Source organism: Prionailurus bengalensis, chromosome C1 (assembly GCF_016509475.1).
Source record: "Prionailurus bengalensis isolate Pbe53 chromosome C1, Fcat_Pben_1.1_paternal_pri, whole genome shotgun sequence".
Lineage (NCBI taxonomy): Eukaryota > Metazoa > Chordata > Mammalia > Carnivora > Felidae > Prionailurus > Prionailurus bengalensis.
This window is the reverse complement of record NC_057345.1, coordinates 150235704-150251329: the sequence shown is the minus strand read 5'-3', so window position 1 is coordinate 150251329 and position 15626 is coordinate 150235704. Positions and strand designations below refer to the sequence as shown.

General features: G+C 36.9%; 1 protein-coding gene across 1 annotated transcript in view; it reads left to right on the top strand.

Annotated features, from left to right (window-relative positions):
* The window catches only part of PLA2R1 (phospholipase A2 receptor 1), a 121824-nt gene extending 106514 nt beyond the window's left edge, over positions 1 to 15310 (top strand). The window contains 7 exon segments of the mRNA XM_043576864.1: positions 3131 to 3369; positions 4924 to 5092; positions 7661 to 7801; positions 8300 to 8416; positions 10014 to 10190; positions 13027 to 13059; positions 13177 to 15310. Coding sequence (XP_043432799.1) covers positions 3131 to 3369; positions 4924 to 5092; positions 7661 to 7801; positions 8300 to 8416; positions 10014 to 10190; positions 13027 to 13059; positions 13177 to 13391 — 1091 coding nt within the window. The 3' untranslated portion in view covers positions 13392 to 15310.
* The last annotated feature ends 316 nt before the right edge of the window (positions 15311 to 15626 follow it).

The following is a 15626-nucleotide window of genomic DNA, read 5'->3' as shown; positions in this document are numbered from 1 at the left end:
TACATATTCAAGGTCACTCAGTTAAATACAATGATTCTATTCTGTGACACTGATGTTGATCTCTTCTTAAAATGGACTGCTCTCTTACCACTTTCTCTCTTTGAAATTTTTTGGGCTAACATTGTATATGGCCTTTTGGACATAGTCTAAAGTAGGGGTGGTTGGGAGCATAGGCACTGGAATTCATACCCCACCTGGGTTCTTTCCCCATCTCTGTAATTAAGTGTCAATGAAGTTTCTTATCTTTTTACAGATGTGACTTCACATCTGTAAAATGGGATAATAACTATCTCACTCTATGCACATACAAAGTCTATGCATATATAATGCTTAGCAAGTGGCCAGCATATTAACAAATGACAGCTGTTTATATTATTATTTCCAAAAAATATTATTCAACTACACAAATTCTCTTAGCCTACAATAAATGACCAAATTCTGCTCCACTTCTTTATTTGCCATATAAACAGCTGCTTACATTGGGCTTAGAGCGCAAACTCTCTTAACTGCCTGAAAGAATAAAGATACCTAAATAAAAGGGAGACAGGAACAAAATCAAGACCCCCAATATGGGGCTTGGTTTCCAACAGATCCTTCTTTTTCAGGTCAATGAGTGGCAAAATCATGTTGCTCAAAACCACGTATGTTTTGAAGTTTTATGGAATCAATTACATATGAAGAATTTTATGTGTGTAAAAATACAGATATGTAATATAATGGGGGTAAATAGTAAAATTGGTATTTAGGTCACATATATGAAAATATTTAGTTGCCTTAATTTTACTAGTTATCATTTTTAAATATCTACTATGGTATTATATTATTTTTTAAAAAAAAATAACATTAGACTTGGTATATAGACTGGCAAGTGGCCAATAGACCTCTAGTAAAGAATAAACAAATATAAAAGTGTAGTCCATCATAATTTACTTGGTAAATAGGTTAATTTCACTTTTGTTTTACAATATGTGCTATTATTATATTGAGGTAACATTTTCAGGTAAGAGTCAAATTCCCACTTTGCCATTTTTACTTGGCATAAAGAACCAACATTTATTGAGCACCTGCTTTGTTCTGGGTACTACATTCCAAGTACTGTGTTCCAGTAAGTGCTCTGTGTGTTATCTCTAAATTCTACCCACACCCCTCCAAGGAAAGCTTTACTTATCTCTTAAAGACCAGAAATTTGTGGGGCGCCTGGGTGGCGCAGTCGGTTAAGCGTCCGACTTCAGCCAGGTCACGATCTCGCGGTCCGTGAGTTCGAGCCCCGCATCAGGCTCTGGGCTGATGGCTCAGAGCCTGGAGCCTGTTTCCGATTCTGTGTCTCCCTCTCTCTCTGCCCCTCCCCCGTTCATGCTCTGTCTCTCTCTGTCCCCAAAATAAATAAACGTTAAAAAAAAAAAAACCAGAAATTTGAGGCTTGGAGAGATTACTTGTTTTTCCAAGGTCATTTAGCCATGCATAGTCAGGACTGGGGTTGATTCACAAGTCTTCTGACCTATTCACACCTCACCATGTTCCTTTTCAACCCCAATTGTAATAAAACCAGTAAATAGAAAAATATCCCAGCCACTTTGGATAAGACAGTTCAGAAATTCTTACCTCGTTTTTCTATTTTAGGTTTGCTAACTTTAGCCTATCATAGTACACGATATAGTACAGAACAAAAAGGCAAGTGCACATTTTAAAGAGGAAATATCCTGGATGTAAAAAAAGGGGTTGGCTGTCACATGACCTGTCGCTCATGAACAAGATGGCACCAGTCATCATGTCTGGGAAAACCTTGCCTTTTAATTTGTACATCTTGACTCTGACAGATGACATATTAATAGAAACTATTTATAGAATGTGTGTATTCTGTTTATTAATGTAGTTTTTAAGTTTCTATTTAGAATTTATACATGTAAACATTAAACGTGATAGCAACTATCATACAATCTCAAGTTTAATAAAGGGTGGTATTTGATTTAAAAAAGGGGGGTGCCTGGGTGGCTCAGTTGGTTAAGTGACTGACTTTGGCTAAGGTCATGATCTCACAGTTGGTGGGTTCAAGCCCCTTACTGGGTTCTGTGCTCACAGCTCAAAGTCTGGAGCCTGCTTCATATTCTGTGTCTCCCTCTCTCTCTGCCCCTCACCTGCTCATGCTCTGTCTGTTTCTCAAAAATAAATAAACATTAAAAAAATTATTTAAAAAAGGGTGGTATTTGAGAATGTATGCTTGTAAAATTATGTTTGCAACACAATATATGACTCCATAATATATGTCAATATTCTCTTAGTAAGTATTAAGTTCTGCCAGAGCAATGTGTGTTGGGCCGGGTGTAACTAGTGGAATAAAACCTGTCTGGGGCATCCTAAAAGAGGGCATCTTTTGGGATGAGCACTGGGTGTTGTATGGAAACCAATTTGACAATAAATTTCATATATTAAAAAAAAAAAAAGGAAAAAAAAAGAATGAAATCTTGCCATTTGCAATGACATGGATGGAGCTAGAATGTATTATGCTAAGCGAAATAAGTCAATCAAAGAAAGACAAATACTGTATGATTTCACTTATATGTGGAATTTAAGAAACAGAACAGATGAACATATGGAAGGTGGGGGTAGGGGAACAAGAGGAGAGAGGGAAATAAACCACAAGAGACTCTTAATGATAGAGAACAAACTGAGGGTTGATGGAGTGATGTGGGTGGGAGATGGGCTAGATGGATTAAGGTATTAAGCTATATAAGGTATTAAGGAGGGACCTTGTTATGATGAGCACTGGGTGTTGTATGTAAATGATGAATTACTGAATTCTACTCCAGAAACCAATATTGTGCTCTATGTTAACTAAATTTAAATTTTTAAAAAAGGAGAAAAAGGGAGTAAAAAATGGGAAATCTTCTAGAAATCTTCTCTATGTATGTATTTTTTTTTTTAAAGAAACTCATGCATTAAACTTCCTAAGTTCTCATTCTTTAGCATCACCTATGCTTTCAGGTATTACCCTCATTTTGAAATAGTTCTGGGAAGGAAAACTGATGTTCATCACAGCATGGATCATTATGACATGGATCCATGCTAAGCTTTGCCTCTCCCTTTCTCAACCGGATGCTAAAAATGATTGTTGTTGTTGTTCTTGTTCTAGATACCTCTGGACACAGTGTAAATACATCTGATATGTATCCAGTCCCCAATACCTTAGAATATGGAAACAGAACTTATAAGATAATTAATGCAAATATGACTTGGTATACAGCAATAAAAACCTGCCTAATGCATGGAGCAGAATTGGCCAGCATTACAGATCAGTATCACCAGTCCTTCCTCACTGTTATCCTCAACCGGTTAGGACATCCCCACTGGATTGGATTGTTCACTGCAGATGTAAGTATCTTAAATCTCTTGGAACATCCCTGCATAACTAAGTTTCACATCTACTTCCTTAGTGGTATGGACACTGAAATTAACACAGAGAAAAAAAATTCCAAGAAATAATAGCAAATGTAACATTTAAGTAATTGGTTTATACAACAACTATGACCAACCTTACGAATAGCTTATGACTACAAATTAAAGGTATACACCTTTTTTAGAACAAACATCCACTTGCCTAATCTATGGAAAATAATGCCCTTCAAAGGTTCTCTGAAAATTTCTGAGTGTCTCTAGATACTGCCTCATGTGGGCAGTGGAACACATCTTAAACTCAAGCACCTGCATTTGGGCAATCTGCATTTAAGAAATTATCAAGAAAAATGGATCATGCTTCCTGTCTAGAAATGTGGTTATTAATTAATTCAGTACCACCTTGGAATTTAACACGTGGGTTTTCTCTCCCTCTAGGGATGTATTTTGGAGAGTAAGATTTTTTTCTTAGTTTTCCTTTTTTTTAAAATAAAACTATTATACACTTGCAGTAGTAAAAAGTAAACTCTATTCTGTCTTAACCTCTGGTTCTGTACCCCAGAGGTAATCACTGTAAATATTTCTTATGCATCATTTAAAAATTTCCTACACATATTTACATAATGGGTAAATATGTATATTGTTTTTTAAATACAAATGAGGTTATACTACTTGTGCTGTCCTTTAACTTGTTTTTTGTTTAATATGCCTTGTACACCTTTCCATGTCAGCACATAAAAATCTAACACATTCTTTGCAGCACCACATAAAGATATACCATACCACGCTCCTGTGAATAGAAATTTGGGTTCTTCCCAGTTTTTCACAATTACAAGTAATACACAACAAACAACCCTGTGTAAGTTGGATAAATTCCTAGAAGTTAAATTGCTGAGCACACTTTACATTTTAAGAAATAGTGCCATACTGCCTGCCAAAAGTTTACACTAATTTACATGCAAACAACTATTATAACAGGTAGTTTTTCATATCCTTGTCAATACTGGACACTGTCAAAATTTTAATCCTTGTCATTGGGATAGGTGAGAGAATGGTGTCTTCTGGTTGTTTATTATATTTGTGCATTACAGAATGATTTAACTTCACGTAGTCAATTTTGCATTATGGCCTCTGGATTTTGTATCAGACTTGAAAAGATATTCCCCGCACCAAGAGTATAAAATATTTAGCCAAGTTTTCTCTAGCACCTTTATGTTTCCAATTCATATGTATGAATCTTTGACCAATCTGAAATTGGTTTTGGTGTAAAGAACAAGATATTAATCCAACTTCATTCTGATTGCTTACTTGGAAATTATGGTGGTAGGGAACAAAGGATTACCCAAAACTAAAAAAGATACTGTTGTGACAGCTATTTCTTTTTGTCAGGCCACATTCACAAGCTATCCTAGACCCCCTGAAATAGAAGTCTAGATGTGGAAATACAAATCAGTGCGTGAAGTAAGGGCTGCTCAAATAGCACTGGGTGATGCAGTGCTAGCAAAGAAATTATGGCTGCATTTCCCTCCACAGAATGGTCTTAATTTTGACTGGTCAGATGGCACCAAATCCTCCTTCACTTTTTGGAAAGACGATGAGTCATCCATCTTGGGTGACTGTGTTTTTGCCGACACCAGTGGACGCTGGAGTAGCACAGCCTGCGAGTCATTTCTGCAAGGAGCAATTTGTCATGTACCTACTGGTAGGTTCAATTCTATTCAACTCAACAAATATGTACTGGCACCTACTGTGTGTAAGGCACTGTGCTAAGCAGGAGCTTTGAGTAAGGGTAAGAAGTATCTGCCCTCAAGAAGCCTCTGGTCCGGTAGGTGATGTTCAGACAAATAACTGTTATACCAAGCAGAACTACCAAATGATGGAAAAGAGGTAGTTGTGGGGTTAGCAAGAAAAAAGAACATAACACATCCACTTGAGGACAAGTCGAAAGACTTCTTGAAGGACATAACTGTCTGACTGGCCTTGAAGAATAGGTAGGATGTAGTGAGAAAATGATTGGACATGGAGAGGCAGTCTGAACAGAAAAGCTTGGACAGGGGCATCTGGGTAGCTTAGTCAGTTAAGCATCTGACTTCGGCTCAGGTCACCACCTGACCACCTGGTTCGTGAGTTAGAGCCCCGCGTTGGGCTCTGTGCTGACAGCTCAGAGCATGGAGCCTTCTTCAGATTCTGTGTCTCCTCTCTCTGCCCCTCTCACACTCACTCTGTGTGTGTGTGTGTGTGTGTGTGTGTGTGTGTGTGTGTGTGTCAAAAATAAGTAAATGTTAAAAAAGAAAAGAAAAGAAAAGCTTGGACAAAGACATGGAAGGAAGAAAGGTGTAAAGCGAAGCTAGTGTTGAAATTTGCCTTCATGGCAGTGCACCAGTAAGGAGAGGTGGGAAATCAGAATAGAAACCTGCATTAAGAGCATGTGTGACCTTGAAGGCCAGACTGCAAATTCACGTTTAAGTCAAAGACTAATAAAATTCTAGAGATGATGACGATGATGATAGTAATAATATTTATATTATATGATAACAATGATAATAATACCTCATTACTCTTAAAGCTCACCTGGCTCTCCCAGTTGAGCCAGGTGAACTTTATTTTAAACAGAAAACAAACTCAGAGAATGAAATAGCTTACTGAAGATCTCACAGATGTCCACCAATAGGATCAGGAAGAGAAGCCAAGCTTCCTTGCTCTTTGATGTGATGTTCATCCCATTACACCAAGTCCCCCTTTCCTTGATTGCTACGTAGAGTTCTTTAACACCAGCTGGTGTCTTTTAAAATCTCTCATTTAGTAAAAGTGCACATATTTGCTTACATTCTGGATACTATAAGTTAAACAGCATACACACTATGTAAATTTGGATCAAAATAATTCAGGATAATAATGTAAATAATAGCCACATACACTGGAAAAGCTAATTCTGTTACTAAAACACCATAAAAATTATTCTTCCCTTTTCAATAGCACTGCATTTATTGAGTGCTTAAGAAGTATCAGGCATTAGCTCCTTTAAACTCCTCACGCAGAAGCACCTGACTAGGTCATTTGGTAGAGCATGTGACTTTAGACCTCACGGTCATGAGTTTGAGTCCCTTGTTGGGTGTAGAGATTACTTAGAAGGGAAAAATAAAAACAAATAAATAAACTTCTCATGTAAAAATGATGTTGTTTAACTCTCTTTTATAACTTTTAAAAAAATGTTTATTTTGAGAGAGAGAAAGAAAGCACAAGTAGGGGAGGGGAAGAGGGGGGTGCGCAGAGAGAGAAAATCTGAAGCAGGCTCTACCGCAAGAGTGGAGCCCAGTGCAGAACTTGATCTCACAACTGTAAGATCATGACCTGAGCTGAAATCAAGAGTCGGACACTTAACCAACTGAGCCACCCAGGTGTCCTATTGGCTCTCTTTTTATTGATAAAGAAACCAAAGTATGAATATGATAGGTAACATGCCCATAGCCATACACCTAGGATCTCATCATGGAGGTGACCTCTAAAGAAAAGTCTACCTGGGGGCGCCTGGGTGGCGCAGTCGGTTAAGCGTCCGACTTCAGCCAGGTCACGATCTCACGGTCCGTGAGTTTGAGCCCCGCGTCGGGCTCTGGGCTGATGGCTCAGAGCCTGGAGCCTGTTTCCGATTCTGTGTCTCCCTCTCTCTCTGCCCCTCCCCCGTTCATGCTCTGTCTCTCTCTGTCCCAAAAATAAATAAACGTTGAAAAAGAAAATTTTTAAAAAAAAAAAGAAAAGTCTACCTGATATTTCCCTTAGTTATGTGTTATGTTTTGCTATGCTATGTTACTTTACCAAATGCATTATTTTCTCTCACAGGTTGATTGGCAGGTAAGGATTTGCTAAATCTGTAATATTCAGCACTGCACAGAACACATTTTGTACATTTGGAAGTGCTTTTTGCCAACTTCATTCATTTCTATGAATCACATCCCCCAGTTTTTCCAACCTTTAGGATACCAATTATAAACATGAAAGACAGCCACCCTCACCCATGCAGCACCCAAACTAAGCCTAAGAAGCTATGCATGAATATACCCTGTTATGTGTAGGTAAAGATTATTTCTGCCAGAAATGCTACAAACCGGATTTGGTTTTCTGATCATTTATATTAAACCCACTCTTTCAGAGTATTATCATGAAAATCTCGTTACACTATTTATCTTAGTCTGTCATAGAATTTAATGCAATGTTTATCCCAATAAATGAACCCAGTCACCACCCTAAAATCATAACTGATTTTTGTTCACAGAAACAAAACCATTTGGACACCCAGAGTTGTGCTCAGAAACATCTATTCCCTGGATAAAATTCAAAAGTAATTGCTACAGTTTTTCTACAGTCCTAGACAGTACGAGTTTTGAGGCTGCTCATGAATTTTGCAAAAAGGAAGGTAATTCTTTTGTGATGGTAAAATGCTTTCAATGCATTCCTTCTTGACGTTTCAGTAAACAATGTGGTTTTCTTCATTTGTCTGATTATTTAGTGACTTTAGGAGCAACAACAAAAAAAGTAAATACTTTTGAATTGCTTGTTTGGGGATGGACTACCTATGAAATTCAGTGTCTGGTATAGACTGTGAAAACCTAATATGATATCTCAGAATACTACACTTTCACAGAAAATGTTCCTTTTGAATGCATCTGAATTATAAACTTTTAATGTTCTCTAAAATTAATATTCTATCCTTTAGCTTCTTAAGTACATGCTTGTCTCTTTTAATAAATGTAGTATAATTTTTAAATTTTTAATCAAAAATCACTTATTCACAATAGAAATGTTTGCTCTGCAAAGACTGAGTTTTACAAATTATTGTAAAGGAGACATTTTTAAAATTGAATTTACCCATAAACACAAATACTTGTTTATTTATTGTTTGTGTCTTTTATAGGATCTAATCTTTTAACAATCAAGGATGAGACTGAAAATTCATTTCTCCTAGAAGAGCTTTTTGCTTTTGGTTCTTCTGTCCAGATGGTTTGGTTGAATGCTCACTTTGATGGTGACAGTAAGTGATTTGGGTAAAGAGGAGACAGGATAAATAAATACATGGTGGCCAAGGCTAATGAAAATGACATCTACAAACCAGAAGGCTCTCCTTAGATATATTTGCAGTGAAAAAATAACAGTAATCCGAAAGCCACTTCCTCCAAAGACAATATTGCTAACCCTTTTCTATACCCTTGTGTCCTTTGAAATAATCCCAGAATACCAAACATAAAAACAAGCAAACAAGTTTATCTTATACTTACCCTCACATCATGAAGGTTCTTGGAGAGAAATTTGTGTTCACAGACTTAGTTATAGACAACAAAACCCTATTTGTTTGAAAATAGCCCAGATTCCTCGATGTTATAAAAGCACAACAGAGTTATAGAAACGTTTCAGTGATGAATTGTGCTTTTAGAATTATTTGCTTCTCATAAAAACCAGGGTCAGTGATCAAATGAGAACGTGGTATTCTTTTCTCTATGTAATTGGTGGTTATTGAAAGTACTTATAAAGAAAAATATTTTAATTGGTACGGAGAACTTCTTACAGTGGTGCCCCAAGGTGGAGGGTGGGTTCACTCTGACAAGGAGGAGTGTTTCAATCACAGACGTTGTTTAGAATTTCTAGCCCATTATGGTAATAAAAAGCTGACCCACTTTTAGGTACTTTTATTGTTGGTTTTAAATCCTTTTCAGACAATGCGTCTCCTCTTATTGCTTACACCTGGAGGACTCTACCACTGTCCCCACCCCCTCAGTCCCCACTGGCTTGCTTCTTAAAGAAATTCATTGTAAAATTATTTTAGAAAGAGAGTCATTATGCAATGATATAGATGGTAGGACTTCAAATGATGTCTTTAAATTGATTACAATTATAGGGAATATTTCAAAATTCAAACTATTATGTTAAAAAAAAGATGATATTTGGGGCACCTGGGTGGCTCAGTTGGTTGGGCATCTGACTTTGGCTCAGGTCATGATCTCACAGTTCGTGGGTTCAGGCCCCGCATCAGCACAGAGCCTGGAGCCTGCTTCACATTCTGGTCTCCCTTTCTCTCTCTGCCCCTTCCCTGCTTGTCCTCTCTCTCTCTCTGTCTCTGTCTCTGTCTCTCTCTCTCTCAAAAATAAATAAACACTAAAAAATTTTTTTAAGATGATATTCTAAATGAACTAAATTAGAAAAATGTATCTAAAATAAATAGAGAGCTGTTCACAAAGCAACTTTACTAATACCTACCTTTTGATAATGACCTCATGACTGTACCTACTGAGTCGAATGTATCACATAAAGAGACAGTCTCATTAAATTTAGGAGCTGCTTTTTTCAGAAAGAGAGAGAGAGAGAGAGAGAGAGAGAGAGCGAGCATGTGCACGAGTAAATGGGGGAGGGGAGAGAGAGAAGATATTAAGCAGGCTCCACACCCAGCGCAGAGCCCAATGCAGGGCTTGATCTCACAACTGTGAGATCATGACCTCCACTGAAATCAAGAGTTGGATGCTTAACCACCTGAGCCACCCAGATGCCCCAAGAACTGCTTTTTATGGTTCATTCCAGTCTTAGTATATTTGATAATCATACGTATAAGTCATAGTAAGTCAACAATTTTTCTACAGATGAAACCATAAAGTGGTTTGATGGAACTCCCACAGACCAGTCGAACTGGGGCATTCGGAAGCCAGAGACGGACCATGTCAAACCCCATCTGTGTATTGCCCTGAGGGTCCCCGAAGGAGTGTGGCAGTTATCTCCATGTCAAGAAAAAAAAGGATTTATATGCAAAATGGAAGCAGGTGGGTAAAGTCAGAGGATAATTCTTCATTTTGATTCTACCCTGACTAATGTTGACCCACCTCTTTAGCATTTCAAGCGTTGAAAATGCAAGTATTCGGGGAATATTCAGATTCTGACATTATCATCTTGTTCTACATCAAACAAGTCAGAGGACATTTCAGCTCCTTCTTTCTCTGATATCAACAAAAAATCATTATAAAGACTATGACTTTCCTGTGTCATCCTCCTTGTTCAACTAATGCGCAAAAAGCAGTTTAACCTCAAACAAATGGAACTAGAAATGTTAAAAGCAACTGCTACTGGTACTGCTAGTACCATTCTGGCAACTGCTACTCAGAAATGTTAAGATTCATCTTTGGTCCCAGGAAATATAATCAAGGCCTAGGTATTCTTGTGGATAATGGATGTGATTCTCTGTTGCTAGCCATAATATGTTATAAAAGTCATATTTTAACTTCATTGCGAGCTACATAGTTTGTGGTGATAAAAAGAAATAATAATTTTAGAAATCTAAGCCAGAAAATTCTAGTCAGTTGCCAATAATACAGAGATTTCTAAGACAGGATGTTAACAATGAACATTAACAGTGGAAAGGTGTTTTTAATAATAATCACAACATTTCTAGATGCCAGTGTTGCAGAGAAGGAGGAACCTGCTGATGAAGATTTCAGAGAGGAGATAAGGTTTTGGAATCCCAAAAGATGAAGAGAATAGAGGAGGGAAGGCATATTAGACAAAAGTCCCAGCATGACTAAAGCCAGTGATTGAGAATGAGCTCAGATTGGAGCAAAAGGCTCATATTAGGTGGTGATGAGAATAAAACTGGACAATAATGTAGGATCCATTCACAGAGAGTATCTCTCTGTGATACTGTGAGAGTATCAGTTTAGAGAGCTGAACTTCATGGTGAACCTGACAGGGAAGCCCTATGTGCTCTGTAGACACTTGCAGTGGAATCACACTCATCTGGATATAAAGGGAGGCAGTTGTGATTTGAGTGACAGAACAAGGAACATGAGGAAGAATAGAAATAGGAAAAGAGAATCATCAGGATTTGGTGATCTGATTAGAGACTGGGTGGGAATGAAGGAGAAAAAACTGGAAGATGTCGGCACCAACATTCAAGCCCTAATAGTGTGGAAAACAGGACTGAGCCTAATAAGTAGTGTGCCCAAGTGATCAATAGCATTTAAGTATCAAAAACAAATCAGAAACACCTTGCGTCTATACAAGACTTTAAAGCTTCCTGTAATATATAGGATACCTCTTTCGTCCCTCATAGCAATTTTTTTAAAAATTTTTTTTAATGTTTATTTTTGAGACAGAGGGAGACAGAGCATGAACAGGGGAGGGGCAGAGAGAGAGGGAGACACAGAATCTGAAACAGGCTCCAGGTTCTGAGCTGTCAGCACAGAGCCTGATGCGGGGCTCGAACCCACGAACCGTGAGATCATGACCTGAGCCGAAGTTGGACGCTCAACCAACTGAGCCACCCAGGCGCCCCCCTCATAGCAATTTTTAAAGCAGTGAAGCAGATACAATATTCCCATTTTACAGATGAGAAATGTACTTGATCAAACTGAAGCCCACAGTCCAAGTTTTTTGACTCTACATGGTCTTTCCATATCTGCCTACTGCATGCATCTTGAGAATAAATATCCTTTTAACAGCTTCTCTTTAAAAAGTATCTTCACATGGGACACCTGGGTGGCTCAGTTGGTTAAGCATCTGATTTTGGTTCAGCTCATGATCTCACCGTTAGTGAATTAGAGTCCCATGTTGGGCTCTGTGCTGACAGCTCAGAGCCTGGAGCCTGCTTTGGATTCTGTGTCTTCCTCTCTCTGCCCCTCCCCTGCTCGCACACGTGCCCACTCTCTCTCAAAAATAAACCAACATTAAAAGCTAAAAATAAAAAAATAACAATAACTCTAAAGTTTCTTCACACACATATAACATATGTTTTTAATAGTATGATGAAAAATTATATAGTATTATTTTTAAATTGCAAAACAGGTTTTGTTAATGTGGTTTTGCTGTTGGTGACAATGTTAATGTTTTAAGTGTGTAAGAATGAATGGGCCGAAGGACTGCACCAAGGCACTTTCTCCACTCACAAATCATTTACTGATCTTTCTCTGGGTCATTCTGTACCTATTTCTCTGGATCTTTACCTAGAGGAAAAATAGCAGCGTTCAAACTTGGAGACAGAGTCTACTTGAAAGAGATACATTTTTACCGTAGAAAGTCATCAAATGGGAACCCTCCAACTTTTTGAGTGGAAGAGCTATTTTTTATTCATTTTTCAAGATTCTTAAGATTGCAAAGGTGAGAAAGTGCTGAGTTTAGAATCCTTCCCTGGAGGTAAAGAGATTATCATTGCTGGACAAACTCCATCTCATAGCTTAACAAAACTGAGTTCCTTGCAGGCAGGGACTATATTTTATTCATATTTTTATTGTAGCATAGTGCTGAGACTAGATGGAAAATTTTCAGCTTAAAAAAAAGAGCAGTGTATGTGTTTGTGAGCAATAATAATGATTATAATAAATCAGGGGTCAGCAAAATTTTCTTGTAAAGGGCCAGACAATAAATAGTTTAGACTTTGGGGGCCATATAGTCTCTGTCACGCTGCCACTGTAGCATGAAAGCCGCCAAAGACAATACATAAATGGATGAGTGTGACTGAGTTCCAATAAAACATTATTTATAAAAACAGGCACCAGATCTGATCCATGAGCCATAGTTTGTTGAACTCTGCTACAAATAATAACATAATTTTGCTGAATTAAAAGAAAATTTTAATCTCAGGTGGGTTTTTTTTGTATTTGTTTTTAGATATTCACACAATAAAGGAGCACTCAAGAAAAGGTAGGTTTGAACATTTTTTGATGTCTCTTAGAAATAATAAAATAGAAAGTAACTGTGTGGCAGTATCTATCTTAATTCATTGTCATTGAACCCTTCCTTTTTTTCATCTTCTTTCAGGACCAAGTCACAGCATTGTACCTCTTGCGGTAGCACTGACACTGATAGTAATTCTGGCAATTTCTGCACTTTCCTTCTGTATGTACAAGCACAACAGCGGTGTCTTCAGGAGACTTGCAGGGTTTGGGAATCCTTACTATCCTACAACCAACTTTAGTACAGTACATTTGGAAGAAAACATTCTCATTTCTGATCTTGAGAAGAATGACCAATAACAATGAGTCCAGAAAATGCCACAGCCATGAGGATAATAAGAAAAGACTATAAGGGGAGTCTCCCCTCATTTTCCTTACAGACCAGATGCCGCTATAATGTAAATTGTGTCACTATTTAATCACTCTTAAAGTGATTACTGGTTTTGAACTGTAACCAAATCAGATGTGTGTTGAATTACTCATTTCCCCAAACTGTGATCTATTCTTAAAAAGGGGAAGTTATACAATGGCTACTATTCAGAAAACAAGAACTATTAAAAATAACTCCCTCTTCAAGACTCTCAAACCAATGTGAATGGCTTACTGAAACTTTAAAAGAATTTTTAGCCTAATCTGGCATCTATTCAGACATTTACCCATACTCATTCCATTAAAAGAGAGAGGGGGGAAGTAAAACAAATTTCAAAACTCTAGACCTTATACAAGACAAAAAGTTAAAGGCTTCTGAGAAGTCTTCTTGTTGGTTTTTTAATTCAATCATTTTAACACAGGATTTAGAAAACTAATTTCTAAGCTTAAAACTCACACATTCTGGGCTCTAAACTAATATTTACAGTGATATTTGTTTTTATTAATTCTGAGTTCTCAAACTAAAAAAGAAAAATTACCTGTCTTTAAATAGGAAAGACCTTGGTTAGCAGCACACTTTCATAAGCAACCACATAATGTGGCTTAAAATCTTCAATTACTGAATGATGACTACATTTGATGTTTAAATATATAGATAAACTTAAAGGAATTTATCAAAATCTTACTATTGTTAAAACTCATGGTTTTTATTGAAAACTAAATGTTAAAATAATATATAACTCTCTTAACAATTGAAAGATATAAAACATAATTTGATTTTAAAGGGGAAAAAAATGAAGATCTGAATTACAGTCCCATTAGAACCACAATATAGGGTATATTGAGAAGTACTAAATAAATTACTCTCCAATCATAATCTAGATACCTTTGTTATATAAATGAGTTTATTTGGGGTATTCTATTTAGTAAATTATGGTTCTTAAGAACCATCTCTGTGTTGGACTAGTTAGTGTAGTTGATAAATTATGGTTAATAGCATAACACTGTAAATTAAATATCACATATTTGACTTTCCTACATGAATTTATGATATGGAAAAGTGCCTTCATAATCAACATTTAAAAGTTTACTGATTACATCAATGTTTATTGCATTCCTACTAAGAACCAAGTACCATTCTAGAAACTAGACATATTGTGGTGAGCAAATTAATGCGAACTCTTGTTTTTATGTCACTTATTTTCTGAGAAAAAAGTGAGAGCAAGCCGGTAAAGAAATGCATAAGTACAAAATTCCAGGTGGTTATGAAAATTAAGTAAGGTCTTGTGACAGAGAGGAACTGGGGGAATCTCAGGGCCTCCCCTGAAGGTGCATTTTAATTATAACATCCAGTTGCCTTGAAACTAACTAGTAGCCACTAGTCATGAGGTGGAGCTCCAGGAGAAAGTGTGAGTGAATTGCTAAGTGAAAAACCATCATCATTAGAAATGTAATTTAACGAGCATACCCTAAGAATGGAGTCCTTGTGGCCTGAAACAATTAATACAGCTTCCAAAAGCAGCTCTTTGTCACCGCTGTGTAACTTACACATTAGGACAATCTACTTCCATAATTTTTTTAAGTTTTAAGACTTCATTTTTTAAAGGATATTATATTGTGTGGCGGTTGAATATTTATCACTCATAAGAATAATTGGCTTGAACTAACCAGGTGGTATAAAAGCCCGATTTAACAATCTGTCAAATGAAATTAAAGTTCTGTTCTTTTCAGTGGGATTGGTAAAAACTGCTAATCAATTATACTTCTAGTTGAGTTATATTGAAGTGGAATAGTCACATGTAACAATTTGACAAAGTATGTCATTAATAAAGTGGTTTTGCAGAAAGAGACCATACTTCTTGTCAATGCTCTGTACTTTGCTATTTAGTATTGAACTGCATCTCTGGGGAATCTGTCCCCATAGACAAGATCATGCAGTCCTTCCCATTACTGAAATAGAAAGTATTGAAATATTATGTTTTATTTATATATGTGCACTTAAAAAAAGGTTTTCCACATCTATTTTTAATCTGCACTAGATTTCATAGCTATGGCATGAAAAGCAAAGAAGCATTAGGGTCACAAACTCATTCACACATAATTAATGTGCCCCCCTCCAAAAAAATCAGTTGTTATCCATGACTCTGGGTAATGGAAATCTTAGAT